Raw genomic sequence first — 17,403 nt, forward strand, 5'->3', positions numbered from 1 at the left:
TAAGTGTCTGCTGTGGGTGAGAGACATGCTAGATGTTATAGAAAATAGAATAGTAAATGAATAACATGGGATAGAAGACATATAGAATGGTGGTATATTAAGGAGACTTAGAGATTGCCATGTTTCTTCTCTTCAGATTTAGCTATCAAGAAAATAACTAAGTCAGTTGCTGGGTATGGTGGCTCACACCTGTAATCCCAGCACTTTTGGAGGCCAAGGCGGGTAGATCACCTGAGGTCAGGAGTTCAAGACCAGCCTGGCTAACATGGTAAAACCTCATCTCTATTGAAAATACAAAAATTAGCTGGGCATGGTGGCAGGCACCTGTAATCCCAGCTACTCGGGAGGCTGAGGCAGGAGGATCGCTTGAACCCAGGAGGTAGAGATTGCAGTGAGCTGAGATCATGCCACTGCACTCCAGCCTGGGCAACAGAGCAAGACTCCATCTTGGAAAAAAAAAAGAAAGAAAATGACAGTCATCTAATGTAAATAAATGTGGTATCATTAAGACAAAGGAAAGATTGCTCTATTAATTTGGGATGAAAGCCACAACTACCACCACAAAACCTAATATGAGAAACTAAAAGCCAAGAACTCTATCAGTCACAGTCTTATTGTTTCAACGTGTCCCCCAAAAGTTCATGTGTTGGAAATTTAATTCCCAATGCAACAGTGTTGGGAGGTCGGGCCTAATAACAGGTGATTGGGTCATTCGGGCAGAGTCCTCATAAATGGATTAATATTATCATGACAGTGGTTAGTTATTTAGAGAGAAGGTTGTTATAAAGCAAGTCTGGCCTATAGTATCTCTCTCTGTATCATGTACTTGATCCTGGTTCTGCCCTGCCCTTTCACCAAGGGATGGCCTTTGTCAGATGCTGGTACCATGCTCTTGGACTTGCCAGCCTCCAGAACCATGAGCCTAAGAAACTTATTTTCTTTATAAATTACCCAGTCTGTAGTATCCTGTTACAGTAACAGAAAATGAATTATCTATTAATTTTATTTATTTCTGTTATATAGTAACAGAAAGAGAATACCTATTTATTTTATTTTTACTGTGCCTTAAAACTAAATAAATATAGTTAGCATTTAAGAAATTAATGCTCACTAGTGATCACTTCATGGAAAGTCTACAAGATCCCAGAGAGGAAATCACTTAGGCTTTACTCTCATTCACCCCAACAGACATAATCAGGAATTCCTTGACCAGAGGGCCGCAGTTCACTCCAGTAGATATGTGAACCTTTCTCCACAGTTCATACCTCTAAGGGTTGACAGTGCCAGCTTTATGAATAACCCTAGGCTCAAAAGTGACCAAAGGGCAACTATTTGAAGAAAAAGTAGGTGGAGTTTAGGTGTACAAGTTGTAGTATTGTAGGCATGCACTCAGGCCTCTCATGAGGTAAGAAAGAGCTGGGGCTAGAAAACGAAATGCATAAACTGGGGGCTGGGGACTGCTGTCGCTGTGCTGGAATTTCCTGGTGTAGAAATTTGAGAATTCTAAAAAGTTTATATTCTAACTTGGTTTTCCAGCGTTAGCTTCCTCTGGGAAACCAAAATGTAATGTGTTCCTTTGGAATGGAAGTAGGGATAGTGGTGGGGGAGAGGGAAGGGTATTTTGTGAATAAAGGTTGCCTGGCTCAGAGTGGGTGGTATGGGAGAAACCGCTCTCAGAAGATATGCAAGATTTTGTTATACTGTTGCCACAGTTTCTGAAAATGTCTGGGTGGGCCTGGTGCCTACCATTTTATAAGCTCAATGAATATTAAGTAGTGACAAAGATTCTCTCCTTGACCAAACTTTAGTCAGGCTCCTCTAAGCTCTCTTCTCAACTGGGCTTTGACCTTGGGTTTCAGTGTCTGTCCTTCTCAGGCCTGTACTTCTCAGTTTTAGCAGGAATTCTGTTAACTTACCTTTTTTGTTAATTTATTCTATTGATACATAATGATTGTACATTTTCTGGGATATAGTTTAAAGAGAATCCCTCACCATTGATATCTGATCCCTCTGGCCCACTTTCAGTAAGTTCAATTGATCAAGAATGCCCCCTTACTCTTGATGTTTCCTCCTAGTAATTTTCTGTCCACTGATCTCCACCCTGCTCCTTGGCTGTAAATCCCCATTTGTTCATATTGTATCTGAAATTGAGCTTATTTTTCTTATAGTGAGGTCTCTTTTCCTCTACTGCAACAGTCCCTGAATAAAATCTGTTTCTACCAATTTAACTACTTCCCAGCTTTGATTTTCTGTGACAGTAGCTCTAACATCTTTATGATTTGGGCATTTAATTGTTAAGCTAATTTGAAGTGGCTTGATGCTTGTGCAAAGCTTACCACATTATTAGACCTTTCTAAATAATGACACAATTTATAAACTGCCAGAAAAACCAATTCTTGAAAATATCTAAGATTACCATTGAATTCAATTTCAGCAAATAATTTAAATATATTTTTCTACCTCCCTCAAACCATTTTCTTTTGTCTAGAGCGCAAAGAGCTATTTGCTAAAATCAATATAAAATATGGTTTCAGAATGTTAGAATGACAACATGTCTCTGAAGAGACTATTAGAAATAAATAAAAACAAATGCCTTATCACCACTTAAAGCTGCAATCAGCTCTTTGGTATATGAATCTAATGAGCAGTGGATCTTCTCAGAGCTCTGAGTTTAACTGAAACAAAGCATTGATTTCCTGGCCATGATAATAGCATTCTGAACTTCTCAGGCTGTCAACAAATGTCAGATAATTAGAATATGATTTTAAAATGGAAAATTCCCCAAGATCCTGTATAATACTCAATTTACGGAGAGAGATGCTAAAGTTAAGAAGTTTTTTTAACCTTTCCAAGGACTCATAGCTAGTTAGTGGCAGAGATTCCTATGTCTCTTGCCTTCACTAGAGCAGTACATCTTGTTAACTTTTAGTCTGGGCTGGAAGTTTAGGTATAAACCTACAAATAATTCCAGAAATTGCACCCTATACACAAAGCAGTGGCTATGCTTAAATCAGAATATTTAGAATCCCATAAAGCCAATCTTAAGGGATATGAATCATCCATCTATATCTTAGCAATCCTATTGTTCCTCTGTGAGGAATCAATATATCATTCTTTCTTTTCTTGATTATATTTGGAAAATTGGACCTTCTAAAACACAACCTGAATTAATCCCCTAAATTGTAAAGCATATCAATAATTTGGTTTTGACTTTTGAAAACAGAAATGCTATTTATCAGATAATTTTTATATAATGTTGATGTTTTAGCAGCTGGAATACAGGGTCAAATACCTGTTTAGAAAATGTGAGCACCTTGTGATATTTGCTTGTTTAAAGATTACTTACACCATACAGACATGGAGCCCCAAACCAATGGTACTCTCCACTTGGTTAGATTTAAGAACAAATCAAAGATCTTCTTTAACAGATTCAAGAACTTGGTGAATGAATTCAAAAACTTTAAATAAATTGTATCTTTAAATGAACAACAATATGAAGAAGTTGTGAGCTTTCTGAAACTAGGAAAAAAATTTCTTAGATTTGTAAATGGGGATATTTATGCCCAAAAAGAATGACAGGGCACTTTTAAAGTAATATCTTTATTGAGATATAATTCACATACTTTAAAATTTGCCCTTTTAAAGTGCATAATTCAGTGTTTTTTTTGTACAGTCACAGAGTTGTCCAATTGCACTATGTAATTTTAAACATTTTCTTTCTTTCCGTTTTTTCTTTTTCTTTTTCTTTTTCTTTTTTTTTTTTTGAGACAAGGTGTTGCTCTGTCACCCTGGCTGGAGTGTAGTAGTGCAATCATGGCTCACTGCAGCCTTAACCTCCTGGGCTCAAGCGATCCTCCCACCTTAGCCTCCCAAGTAGCTGAGGCTACAGGCATGCACCACCACACCTGGCTAATTTTTGTATTTTTTGCAGAGATGGGGTTTCACCATGTTGTAGAGGCTGGCCTCCAACTCCTGTGCTCAAGCAATCTGCCCGCCTTAGCCTCCCAAGGTGCTGGGACTACAGACATAAGTCATGGTGCCCAGCCTAGAACATTTTCATCACCCCCAAAAGAAATCTTATATCTATTACTAGCCCCTGGCAACCACCTTCTATTTGCATGGATTTCCCTATTCTAGAAATTTCGTGTAAATAAAATTGTATAATATGTGGCCTTTTTTGTCTGGCTTCTTTCACTTAGCATGTTTTCAAGTTTCATTAATGTTGTGCCATCTGTCAGTACTTTATTCCTTTTTCAGCTAATAGTATTCCATTTTTGAATATAACACAATTTATCCATTCACCCATCAATGGACATTTGGGTTGTTTCCAGTTTTTGGCTGTTATGCATAATGGTGCTATGAACCTTAGTGTACAAGTTTTTGTGTGGACATATGTTTTCAGTTCTCTTGGGTATATGCTAGGAGTAGAATTACTGGTCGTGTGGCAATTCTATTTTTAGCTGTTAGATGGACTGCCAGACTGTTTTCTAAAGTGGCTGCACCATTTTACAATCCCACCAGGCATGCTGAGGGTTCTGATTCTCTACATCCTTGCCAACACTTATACTGTCCATCTTTTTTATTATAGCCATTCTTGTGGGTATAAAGTGGTATCTCCCTGTACTTTTGATTTGCTGTTCACCAATGAATAATGATGCTGGACATCTTTTTATGTGCTCACTGGCCATTTGCACATCTTATTTGAAGAAATATATATTCAAATTTGTGGTAGGCTGAATAATGCCCCTCACCTCAAGAAATTTATGTCCCAATGCCTGGAACCTGTGAATATGTTACTTTATATGGCACAAAAGACCTTTCAGATGTAATTCAGTTAAGGATCTTGAGATGAGGTGACTTGCTTGGATTATCCTGGGGTGTCCAATATAATCATAGGAGTCCTTATAAAGAAAAGTTAGTAGAGTCATAGTCAATGAAGAGACAGGATGATGGAAGTAAAGGTTGGAAGGAGAAAAGGGTTATGAGCCAAGTGATTCAGATGGCCTTTAGAAGTTGGGAAAAGGAAAAGAAACAAATTATCCCATATAGTCTCTGGGGTTCCCCTGTCAACATTCCAAGTTTATCTCAGTGAGTCTGATTTTGGACTTCTGACCTCCAGAACTATAGGATAATGAATTCGCATTATTTTAAGTCACTAAGTTTGTAGTAAGGTGTTACAGCAGCAATAGAAAACTAATATTAAATGATTGATCATTTTTAAATTGGGTTGTCTTCTTATTGTTGAGTTGTAGGAGTTTTATTACACATTCTGGATACAAGTCGTTTATCAGGTATATTATTTGCAAGTATTTTCTCTCATTATGTGGGTTATCTTTTAACTTCTTGACAGTGTCCCTTGAAAGCACAAAAGTTTTTAATTGATGAACTCCAAGTTATCTATCTTTTCTTTGTTGCTCATGCTTTTTGTGTCATATAAAGAAACCACTTCCTAAGCCAAGATCATAAAGATTTACTCCTACATTTTCTTCTAAGGCTTTTATAGTTCTAGTTCTTACATGTAGGTCTATGATCCCATTTAATTAATATTTGTCTACAGTGTGAGATGGGAGCCAGTTACATTCTTATGCAGGTATATATCCAGAAGTCTTGAAAGAATTTGCTAGAGAAAAAAAAAAAAATCCAACGAGTCATGTTTGCCACAAAGTTATTAATATTTCAGTCAACTCATAGGTGGATTTCCTTTATTGGAATATATGGCAGTTGACAGAAACAGGAAAACTCCAGCTGCAAAAGACTACTTGTGGGTGCCTGATGTTCTACCAGATGTGCAGCTGAAATTATTCTTCTTGTATAGAAATTTTCTTGTGTAACATAATACTAAATTGTTGGGGACTTGTCGATTGCCAGTCACCACAGAACCACTTGCTAGGTGATTTTCTTCTTGTCCAAGTACTCTATAAATACAATTAGGGCTGATATTATGGATAGAGAAAATCAAAAGAGAGGGTTGTTACCCTTCAATACTTTTCACTTTTGTTGGGAGAGATGGAAAAAATAATCCTTAAGAATGAGTCCATTGAGATTCGCATCATACATCTTTCTAAAGAGAGCGCTGGTATCATTTATACTAGGTAATAAAGTCTCCCTTCTCATGAAGTTCTTCCTATTCAGAGCAACAGCTGGGCTTGTATCCTGCTTTGACCCCAAAACAATGATGAAATAAATGTTTACTTGGATTTGGAAGCACTAGAAGTCTCTGCCTTTGAATAAAACATTTACCATGATCATAGTCATTTAGTGCAACAATCACTTGGGGTACAGTGGAAATTGACAGGTTGGATGTTGTGACTTGTGGGGTTTTTTTATTTGCAATCACCCAAACTCATGACAGTTCAGTATGGAGAGGTACTCTAAGAATTTAGCAATCTCTTATGCTATTTCCACTTCCTAGAAATCTTTCGTTTTCTTAAACAATTGGTAAGTGGGTCTTGGGAGTAAGTGTCAGACTCTGATGCCTGGAAGTTACTCCCTTTCCTCTGTTTGGTGCTTCTCATTTGCACAGAAAACAAAAAACAAACAAAAAAACCAAGTTGAGCTTTGTCTTTTCCATTTCTAAGCCTTCATCTCCTGATGATTACCAATCATTTTTCTTCCTTCTTTTCCTCCCCTCTCTGTGTTTCCTTTTCCTCCCCTCCCCTTCTGTCTTTCTCATCGTGCTCTTATTTTAAAATCATCAGTGAGTTAGTGGATATACATTAATGAAAAAGCAAAAGAGTGAATTGTCAAAGGACAGCCAAAGGACAACGTTTTTGTTTATACACAAGAACTGCATTCTTGAAACATTCGTCCTTGACCTCTCAACTTTGTCAGTACAGTCAAACCTCAGTATAATCATTATTCTTGTTTGAAATAAACATGTATGTTGTCTTGGTTTTTATGAGGACAAAGACAACCTTACCTGTAAACAGACACGGAAGTAATAAATGAAGCAATGGATTTAAAGAAAAGAAAACTTCTTTTTTTTATATATATATCTTTTCTGGGAGTAGAAATGATTATGCTGAAGGCTAAGAGATTAAATTGTGTCACTTGTCAGGAAATTGGCAAGCAGCCATCTTTTCTGCCTGTTTCTACATGGTGCTTTTGTGCTGTGGATGCCTTTAATAAACGCACTCTTGTGTAAAATGTCATTGCTGCACTGCCAAGTGCAGGCTGTCATGTGATAGCTCTTCCCCAGGATGACATATCAATATTGGTCTCTGGCAATTCTAGGACTTCAAACTACACAGAGGGCATTTTTATAATTCAAATACAAGTGAAGAAATAAAAATCATTCTTCATATTATGGATGTGTATCTATTTTGCTCTGAAAGAAAACCTAATGTTCTTTTCAAATACTGCTTAAAGATAGGTAACAGTGGCCGGGCGTGGTGGCTCACGCCTGTAATCCCAGCACTTTGAGAGGCCGAGGCAGGTAGATTGCCTGAGGTCAGGAGTTCAAGACCATCCTGGCCAACATGGTGAAACCCCGTCTCTACTAAAAATGCAAAAATTAGCTGGGCGTGGTAGCAGGTGCCTGTAATCCCAGCTACTCAGGAGGCTGAGGCAGGAGAATCGCTTGAACCCAGGAGGCGGAGGTTGCAGTGAGCCAAGATCGCACCATTGCACTCCAGCCTGCGTGGCAAGAGTGAGACTTCATCTCAAAAAAAAAAAAAAAAAAAAAAAAGATAATGCTATCAAATTTTAATGACTACTCTAGAAGACAAAACACAAATGACGAGTAACATTTTTTAAAAGTTTCATCTTACTCTTAATCAAGTAAATGCAAAGCAAAGCAGGGAAATATACCATTGTTTGCCTTGGACATACGTGTATGCCAAAATTACATATGTGAAACCACATGCAACACTGACAACATATTGCAAAGTAGGACCTCTCCAACATTGTTGGTAAAAGTAAAATTTGGTAGAATATTTCTGGAAAGAAATTTGGTAACATGCATCAAAAGGTTTTAAAATGTTCATTCTATCAGGTTCAGAAATTCTATAGTAGAAATATATCCTAAGGAAATAAAGAGGTACAAGGTTAATAATGTTTTCCAAAAGATGTCCATATATTTAAAATGCTCATAAACTGAAAATAAATTCCGAACAATGTGAATGGCTAAATATGCTACTTAATAGCAATTAAATTATTTGCAAAGGCTTTTTTATTGATACAGGGAAAGGTCCCTGAACTAAGGTTAAGCGAAGTTAAACAAAAATTAAATATCATATAGAGTATGATCTAAACTAAGTTTAAAAGGCAAAAAATATCAGAAAGACATGTACAAAAATGTTACTAGTGATTAGCTTTGTGTAGTGCAAAAACGAAAGTGCTGTGTTTTGCTTAGTCTTTGTCTACTCTTCTTTATTTTATATTTATTACACAAAGGACAAATATCACGGCCATAAACACACATACCCAAAAAGTTCTATTTAAAAAGAAGTTCTATCAGAAAATGGTCACTGTTCAGAGAAATTCATCTAAACCACCATGTGCTCTTCTTGCCTTGCCTCTTGACTTAGCCCTCATCTCACATTTTCCCTGCAGTTTCTGGCTGTCTCCCTCACTCCAGCTCAGATTCACATCTCCAGCCAGTAGATGTAAAACAGGTCTCAGTCTCCAACTCTGCTGTCCCTCCACCCGAGGGACTAGATTCCTCCCTTTTACTGGCGTGGGTCCACCTCTTGCTTTTGATTGATTGTGCTTTGGCCTCTTGCCTTTAGGTATTAGAAAGTCCCAAGTCCAGTCACGAGCCCTGATCAGTGTTTCTGAAGTTTTGGGTGTGACAGTGTTACCGGAGACCTGCAACAGCAAGCTACTCTGCAGCCCAGTTTAAGGGAATTTTTGGGTCCAGAATTTATATGTCTATATTAGTTTCTTGTTGTTACATGACAATTTACCACAAATTAATCAGTTTAAGACAACATATACTTATTATCTCAGAATTTCAGCAGGTCAGGAATCTAGACGTGACTCAGAGGAGTCCTCTACTTTGGTATCACGAGGCTGCATGCACTGATGTGTCAGCTGGACTGTATTCATTTTGGGAACTTGGGGTTCTCTTATAAGCTCATGTAGCAATCTGCAGAAATCAATTCCTTGTGACTGTATGTCTGATGTCTTCTATCTTGCTAGCTGTAGCCTGGGGACTTACTTAGTACCTAAAGGATGCCTTTAGGTCCTCACTACACAGCCCCCCATAGGTTCTTTAACAACATGGAAGTTTGCTTCATCCATGCCAGTAAGAGAATCTCTCTGTTTTTAAAAGTCTCATTACATGGGTCAGTCTGAATCAGGATAATCTCCATTTTGATGAAATCAAAGTCAAATGATTAGGGGACTTAATTACATCTGTGAAGTCCCTTTTGCCATATAAAGTAGCATAATCATGGAATTCAATCTGATCATATTCACAGGTCCTGTCCACATTCAAAGGAAAGGGATGTAGGTTATTAGGGGGCATCTTAGAATTTTGCCTACCACACTGTCCATCCCTGGCTGCCACAGACTTGTGGCTGAGGTTCAGCAGTCTGCTAAATAGCTGGCTCTGTAGATAACAGAGTTGTATTGCAGGCCTTGCCTTTTACCTAATTCCTTTACAAACACTATTTCATGTAATCTTACTATACCTTCTTGAGATATATGTTCCTATCTCCAATGTACCAGTGAGGAAACTGAAGAACATAGAGCTTAAAAAGGGGCCCAAAGTCACATAGCTAGGAAGTAGTACCTGAAACCTTGGTCTTTGACTCCAAATATTGTGTTCTTTCTCCTATATCTCTTTTATGAGAAGTTCTTCTTTCAGGAGAAAGAACAACTAAGACTGGAGCTTGATTTGAAGTCTGATCTACTTAGGGAGGAAGTCACTTCTCACTTTATCTGTGCCTTTAGTCTGCACTGTCACTTTATATTGGCTATGATTTCGCACACGCAGGAAGGTTTTTCATAATTATTCCAGGGTTCCTAGAATTGTTTCCTAGAAAATTACCACAAACCGGCTGGGTACGGTGGCTCACACCTGTAATCCCAGCACTTTGGGAGGCTGAGGTGGGCGGATCACAAGGTCAGGAGTTCGAGACAAGCCTGGCCAACATGGTGAAACACTGATTCTACTAAAAATACAAAAATTAGCTGGGTGTGGTGGCGGGCACCTGCAGTCCCAGCTACTCAAGAGGCTGAGGCAGAAGAATCGCTTGAACCCAGAAGGTGGAGGTGGCAGTGAGCCGAGATTGCGCCACTGCACTCCAGCCTGGGCGACAGAGTGAGTCTCTGTCAAAAAAAAAGAAAGAAAGAAAGAAAGAAAGAAAGAAAATTACCACACACACACTTACACACTTACCAACTTGAAACTATTTCTATTTATTAGCTCACTATTGGTGTATGTCATAAGTCTAGCACAGCGTGGCCAGAATCTCTGCTTAAGTTCTCACAAGGCTGTATCAAGATGTCAGCTGAGCTGCATTCTCATCTCAAGGTTCAGGGTCTTCTTCCGAGCTCATGTGGTTGTGTCAGAATTCAGTTCCTTGAGTTGGTGGGACTGAGGTCCCTGCTTCATTGTTGGCTGTCAGCCTGGGGGCCTCTGTCTGCTCCTAGAGGCCATTCTCATTCTTTCTCACATGGCCTCCTTCATTTTCAATCCAGCAACAACGTGTCAAGTACATCACACATCTTTAACTTCTGCCACCAGCCTGAGAAAAGTCTCCACTTTTAAGGGCTCATGTAATTAGACCAGGTTCACATGTATACTCTCCCTATTTTAAGGTAAATTATACCATATAAAAATCATAAGAGTGACATCTCGTCATAGTCACAGGTTCTATGGATTATGGTATAGAATCTTGGGGAGTGGCATTTTTATTTTTATTTTTATTTATTTTGAGATGGGGTCTCGCTCTGTTGCCCAGGCTGGAGTGCAGTGGTACGATCTCAGCTTACTGCAACCTCTGCCTCCCTGGTTGAAGCCATTCTCCTGCCTCAGCCTCCTGAGTAGCTGGGATTACAGGCGCCCACCACAACACCCCGCTAATTTTTGTATTTTTAGTAGAGATGGGGTTTTACCACGTTGGCCAGGCTGGTTTTGAACTCTTGATCTCAAGTGATCCACCTACCTCAGCCTCCCGAAGTGCTGGGATTACAGGCATGAGCCATCGCGCCTATCCGTGAGTGGCATTTAGAATGATGCTTACCACAGTGGATCTTTTAAGCGTCGTTGTTGTTTTTCTGCATTATAGCTTAGAAGATAAAAACATGGACACTGGAGTCAAACTGCTTACATTCAAATCCTGGCTCCAATATTTACTAGCAGTACAAACTTAGGGAAGTTGCTTAACCTACCAGTTCCTCAATTTTCTTATCTGAAAAATGGATAATAAATAATAGTATGAATTTTATTGAGTCATTTAACACTTTAAATGAGCTAATGTGCCAGAAAATGACTTGGCACATTGTAAGCACTGTGTTGGTCTTTATTATTAGGATTATTATTATTGATCTGATTATTACATAACCACTAATTTAGAGTTCAGATTTACTACTCTCCTTGGAGCAAACCCATCACCTTATTTCTGTGGACCTTAGTTTCTCTGTAAATGTTAGTGTTATTTAACTGTCAAAAATATAATTTATGTCTTAGTCTGTTGGGCTATTATAAAATAAAATATCATAAACTAAATGGCCTATAAACCAAGGCACTGGCAGATTTGATGTCTAGTGATGGCCCTCTTCCTGGTTCATAGATAATGCCTTCTAGATATGTCCTCACATAAAGGAAGGGGCAAGGAAGCTTTTATGAGGGCACTAATATAAGCCAGGGCTTCTTTTACAAAGACATGCAGGAGTACTCCACCTTCAGAACCTAATCATCTCTCAAAGGCCCCACCTCCTGATATCATTACATTGGGGATTAGCTTTCAACAGATGAATTTTGGGAGGATACAAATATTAAGGCCATAGCAATTTATAATGCAAAGGTACATTTTAAAGAAATTTAAGTGTCTCTAACTCAAAGGAAACACCAAAGGATTTGTTTACCTAAAAGAAAACTATGTTTAATTTATAGGGGTTTTTTTTAAGCAAAGGAAACATAGCAGATTCAGTGGCTTACATTATAAACTTGAGAATAGAAGTATAGAACCGTTTTTTGCACCATACCTATTTTTTAAAAATGGTCTTTAATTCCATGTTATGACCAAGAGAAAAAAAAGTATGTGAAAAATAGGGACAGGAAACTTAGGGAAGAACATAGAGGGTGAAAGGAGACTGCAGAAGGAAACGTAGAAGGTATAATAGGAAAGGGGATAGAGAAGAAAAGGAACAGAGGCAAGAGGAGAGGAAAAACTGCTTAGAGACAGAGAGGGAAGGTAAGGAGAAAGGGGAAAACGGTGGTAAAATTTATTGAGCACCAATTATGTGCCTGCCATAGCTAAGGAGTTCGGTTATCTCACCTCAGAACATCTCAGTGAAGTAGGTATTATTGTCACCACTTTACAAATGAGAAAATAGCTATTAAGTGAGTTTAACTTGTGTCCAAGGTCAATTGTGTTACATACAGAAGTTAGAACCCACATCTTTCCAGAGCTAATTACAATGTCCTTCTCCCATGTCCTTAAGGACTAATGGTGAGATAAAACATACTCCTCATGGCTTGTTGGTCCAACCTCAGTGTTCCTGTCACGCTGAGAAAAGACTTAGTCTGACTTAGTTGAGGCGTTGGTGTTACTGTCTCTTAGCGCTACCTAATAATCTTAATTATTTGAGTCAGGACGTTTGGATTTTAGTTAAATAGGATCCCCAAATGATTTATGCCTCAGGATAAGTCACTCCTCTGAGCTGCAGAATCCCACTCTATAAAATGTATGTCTTGGACTAGACCAACTGCCAAATACTGAAAATTATACTTATTAGCTGTCTTCACATAGGCAAAGGCTGTAATGCGGATTGGGGAGAAGGTGAATTTTGTTGCTCTAGTTAGAAGCACTGTACCAAGTTTTGCAGGTTGTTTATTGTACAACCTTAGTGGGCAATATTCATATACACAGTCATAGGCCATGGCCCTGGCTCCAGGAAGCCAAAATAAAGACCAATGGGTAGAGGCCAAAAAAAGGGAAATCGTGGCTCAATAGAAAAACAGCAAACTCTGTTATGTTCAGAATTACCTCTTAACATTGTGAAAGCTTTACCTTTGGGGGTTTTTAGGCAGAGACCACATGATGTAGGAATTCTACCAACACATGAGAGTTTAGAGAATACCTAAGCGACATTCAGAACTGGATTTTTAATGTGGTCAAAGCTAGCTGGGTGATCTTAAAATCATTAAGCCTTAATTTTCTGAATCCTTATTATTATGGCCACAATAATAGTACCTACTTATATGGCTACTGAAGTAGAAGATTGTGTGTGTGTGTGTGTGTGTGTGTGTGTCTACAACTGACATCTCTGTATCTTAGCACAATGTCCTGCACATGATAAAATCTCAAGAAATGTTAGCTTTCATTATCAATATTATCTTTTCAACTATGAATGAATGAAGTTTCTAGCACAGCAGAACTTTGCTTTACCTCTGTAGGCATGGGGCTGCCACCATGTTTGCAGGCAAAGAATGCTGGCATTCTCAGAGATATCACTTTTCATTCTTAATTGTAGAGCAAACATATAACATAAAATCGATTTCAAGCTTAGAGCCAGAATTTGGTTAAAGGGTGGAGGTTCTCCCCATCTTGTAGCTAAACAGAGTGGTGAAAAATTATGATTATGGCCCGCCATAATGATAATTTAGAGATAATTTCTAAATTATCCTCTAACAAGTCTATTTCTAAACTTTAAAAATAGAGCTTCTTTAGGGTCCAGTGTTAGCAAACAGAATCCCCACGATGACTCATAGAATTACACAGCATCTTTTTCAAACCTTTCACTCTAGTGGGGATATGTCCTCATTCAGAAATTAATTTAGTTAATTCAGCTTAAAAATTCTGTTGTCAAAAAGCTTATTTCATGTGGGAGTATCTTTTTTGTTGAAAAAAGATGCACATTTACCTGAAAAAAAAAAAAGTGATTCTCTTCATCAAGCTGTAAACATGCAGCTGTCAAAAGTAATCACTACATCAGAAAAACTGGATAAGGAATAAAAGTATCTTTGGTTGATTCATAAGAAAAACAGCAAAGTAGCTTATAAGCTTAATGAAAAAGCAGACTGAGGAAGTGCTATGAAGCTTACATTTCTGCTCCTTAAGTCACAGTCCTCAATGTGGCTCCATGCACGCTAAAGTCATTCTTACCTACAGGACTTCACTTGCTTTATTTAATAAGACTCTGTCCTTGATTAAATTTGAGTCAGGCTTCTCTGGGTCCTATTCTCAATTAGGCTTTGACCTTAGGCTTTTTATTTGGCCTCGTTAGCCCAGTTTTACCAAGAATCCTGCTGAGTCAGTTTATGAAAAATTTCTCTCCCTTGGTATCCGATCAAATTCCTTATCCCATACCCTTGATAATTTATCAGCTTGGCCTGCCTTCAACAAGAATCCTGCCAAGTCCCTTTAGCCAGAATTCCCCTTACCCTTGACGTTTTCTCTCAGTAATTTTCCATGCACTAACTGCCACCCCCCACTCCACAGCTCTTTGGCTATACATCTTCACTTATGCTTTCTGTATTCAGAGTTAAGACCAATCACTCTCTTCTACTGCAAAATCTCCATTGCAGTGAACCCTCTTGAATAAACTCTTCCTTACAGTCATTAACAAGTGTCATAAATATTTTGTATTTCACATATCCTTCCTATCTTACCTCCCACAATAATTTTCACTTCTCCCTCTTCTCCACTTTATTTATTTACTTATTCAAAAATTCATTTCTTCAGCAAGAGTTAATTGAGCCACTTATACATATGTAACTGCTTGGCCTGAGGGGATTTACAACCTAGTAGGGGTGCTAAAAGTGACATTAGGGCATGTTATTCTTCCTGAAAAATCTCTCCTAATTTTTCCAACCTATAGTGCCTTTTAGCTAAGGTTTTGATCCCATAGCATTTTATGTTATTTACCCCATGAGGGTAACTCTTATTTCCCACAATTAAGTTCCTTAAAGAAAGTAGCCCAGCTCAAGCAGCTACTACTCTCTATCACTGAGAAGTTCCTGGCTGCACTCCCTCCACCAACCTAAACTCACCATGTGCCTTTTTTTTTTTTTTTTTTTTTGCTTTTTGAGACATGGACTCACTCTGTCACCCAGGCGGGAGTGCAGTGGCATGATCTCGGTTCACTGGGATCAAGTTCAAGCCATTCTCCTGCCTCAGCCACCAGAGTAGCTGGGATTACAGGTACCCACCACCATGCCCAGCTACTTTTTGTATTTTTAATAGAGATGGGGTTTTGCTATGCTGGCCAGGCTGGTCTCAAACTTCTGACCTCAAGTGATCCATCTGCCTTGGCCTCTCAAAGTGCTGGGATTATAGGCATGAGCCACTGAGCCAGGCCATCCTGTGCTCTTCATCCAAATGAAGCTGCTTTCCCTTTTTTTCTGAGGGACAACTTGTTCTTTTCTCTGTGTTCCCACTTAGATTTGTAGGGTTAGTGAAGACTCAGAGGAAACCTTCCCAGGGAATGGTTTTTTTAGACTCTTTTCCCCTCTCTAAACACCTAGAGAAAGCCCTATAAATGGTTGCTGAATATGAGAATACATACAATATCTACAACGTTGCTTTACTTGCTAATGCTACTTATAGTATATCTTTTTGATAATTATATTATTTGCCCACTAGTTCATATTTATGTTCTTTCCAACTAGACTGAAGGCCTCATCCAAACAAAAGATTTATCTTCATCCCCTCCTCACAGTGCCTGGCCCAATGTTCAATGTGGTAGCTACCAACGAACACAAATCAAACACTATTGAAATTCAATCAGTAGCAAAAGATCTGCAAAGTCATTTCAGGAAGCTTGCCTTAAAAATCTCTTTCAAGTACAGAACTTTTGTAGAATTATTATTCTTCAAAGGTACAAATGTGTCTCATTGATGCAGCAGATTTACTTTCAAAATCATTCTAATGTTTCAGATCTTTACCTGAGTCTGCCATCCTCTGCTGCAGCACCTCCTGGTATAATCTTCGTAATAAATATGCCAGGGTCATCTCCAATGTGGGGATTATCTGTCCCCCCAGCAATACTGAATCCCAGGCCAGAATTCCCCTGTAGAAACAAAAAGCAGATATTAAATGATGTGTCTGTCACCTAAAACCTAGTTCCTCTTGCACTCTGCATTATCATGTTACTACTCAAATGGAAATCAGGTGACAACAGTCTTGTATGCTAAATCATAAAGTGCACGGTTAGCAGACAAAGGAAGGTCAGGAAAAACACTGAGGTTTATTCCTGCACTGTAAGAATGCAAGAGCATTATATTTTTCTTTTAAAAATTGCTTCCTTTATGCAGCAATTAAAATCACATTTATGAAGCAGGAAATAAAAACTTACAAATTGTGTAAAATGAAAAAATACAAAGAATCATTAGAGTGTCAACTGTAAAAATTATACATTTATATGAAAGAGGAAGAAAAAAGTTACATGAAAGAATTTGATTTAATAGAAGAGTGAACTTGAATGTTTCATTTTCTTATTTCTGGTATTGTTGTTCTAACATCACTTATCTGTCAAATAATGTGTTTCTAAGTAAAGAAAACTTCCACTTCAGAAGACAAGGCCCCCTTCTAGAATCATAATACATGAGAGATACTTTTGAACAATAAACAGGCTTTAATTTGCAATAGCAATAGAAAAGGCATGCAATAGTGCAGCAGCATGTAAATCTGAGTAGCTTGTATTCTAATAAAGCCTTTACACTTACTCCTGTAGATTATAGTAACTGATATCCTGTGGGTGTGTATATATATATACATATATACATATATATACATACATCTCTTTCTAAAGAGATATATATAAGGATATATATCTCTAAAGAGATATATATATCTAAAGAGATATATATATATCTAAAGAGATATATATATATCTAAAGAGAGATATATATATCTAAAGAGAGATATATATATCTAAAGAGAGATATATATATCTAAAGAGATATATATATCTAAAGAGATATATATATAAAGGATATATATATCTCTCTCTCTAAAGGATATATATATCTTTCTAAAATTTGTATGTAAGGCATAATTAAAAGTCCCCCCAAATCCACAAACCATATTATTTATTTCTTATTTCTATAGTCTCCTTTACTCCCCATCTCCCATCTCCACAGCTACATCTGTTTTCATGGTTGTGTTGTAATTTTTTCCAAATCACATTATATTTTAAGCCCTTTCTGTATAGCTAGGCAGTCTTTATAATTATTCGTCATGTTTCATCAAGGTCACATATTACTTATTTAACCAGTCCCTTGTCACT

The 17,403-nt window shown here is 37.9% G+C and overlaps 1 protein-coding gene across 19 annotated transcripts in view; it reads right to left on the reverse strand.

Moving 5' to 3' along the window:
- Nucleotides 1–17,403, reverse strand: part of DLG2 (discs large MAGUK scaffold protein 2) — a 2,166,992-nt gene that overhangs the window by 627,466 nt on the left and 1,522,123 nt on the right. For all 19 annotated transcript variants that reach the window (XM_034934113.3, XM_063608698.1, XM_055093779.2 and 16 more), the window contains one exon: nt 16,061–16,185. In XM_034934113.3, coding sequence (XP_034790004.1) covers nt 16,061–16,185 — 125 coding nt within the window. The remainder of the gene's footprint in view (nt 1–16,060; nt 16,186–17,403) is intronic.

This window comes from Pan paniscus, chromosome 9 (assembly GCF_029289425.2).
Source record: "Pan paniscus chromosome 9, NHGRI_mPanPan1-v2.0_pri, whole genome shotgun sequence".
NCBI classification, from domain to species: domain Eukaryota; kingdom Metazoa; phylum Chordata; class Mammalia; order Primates; family Hominidae; genus Pan; species Pan paniscus.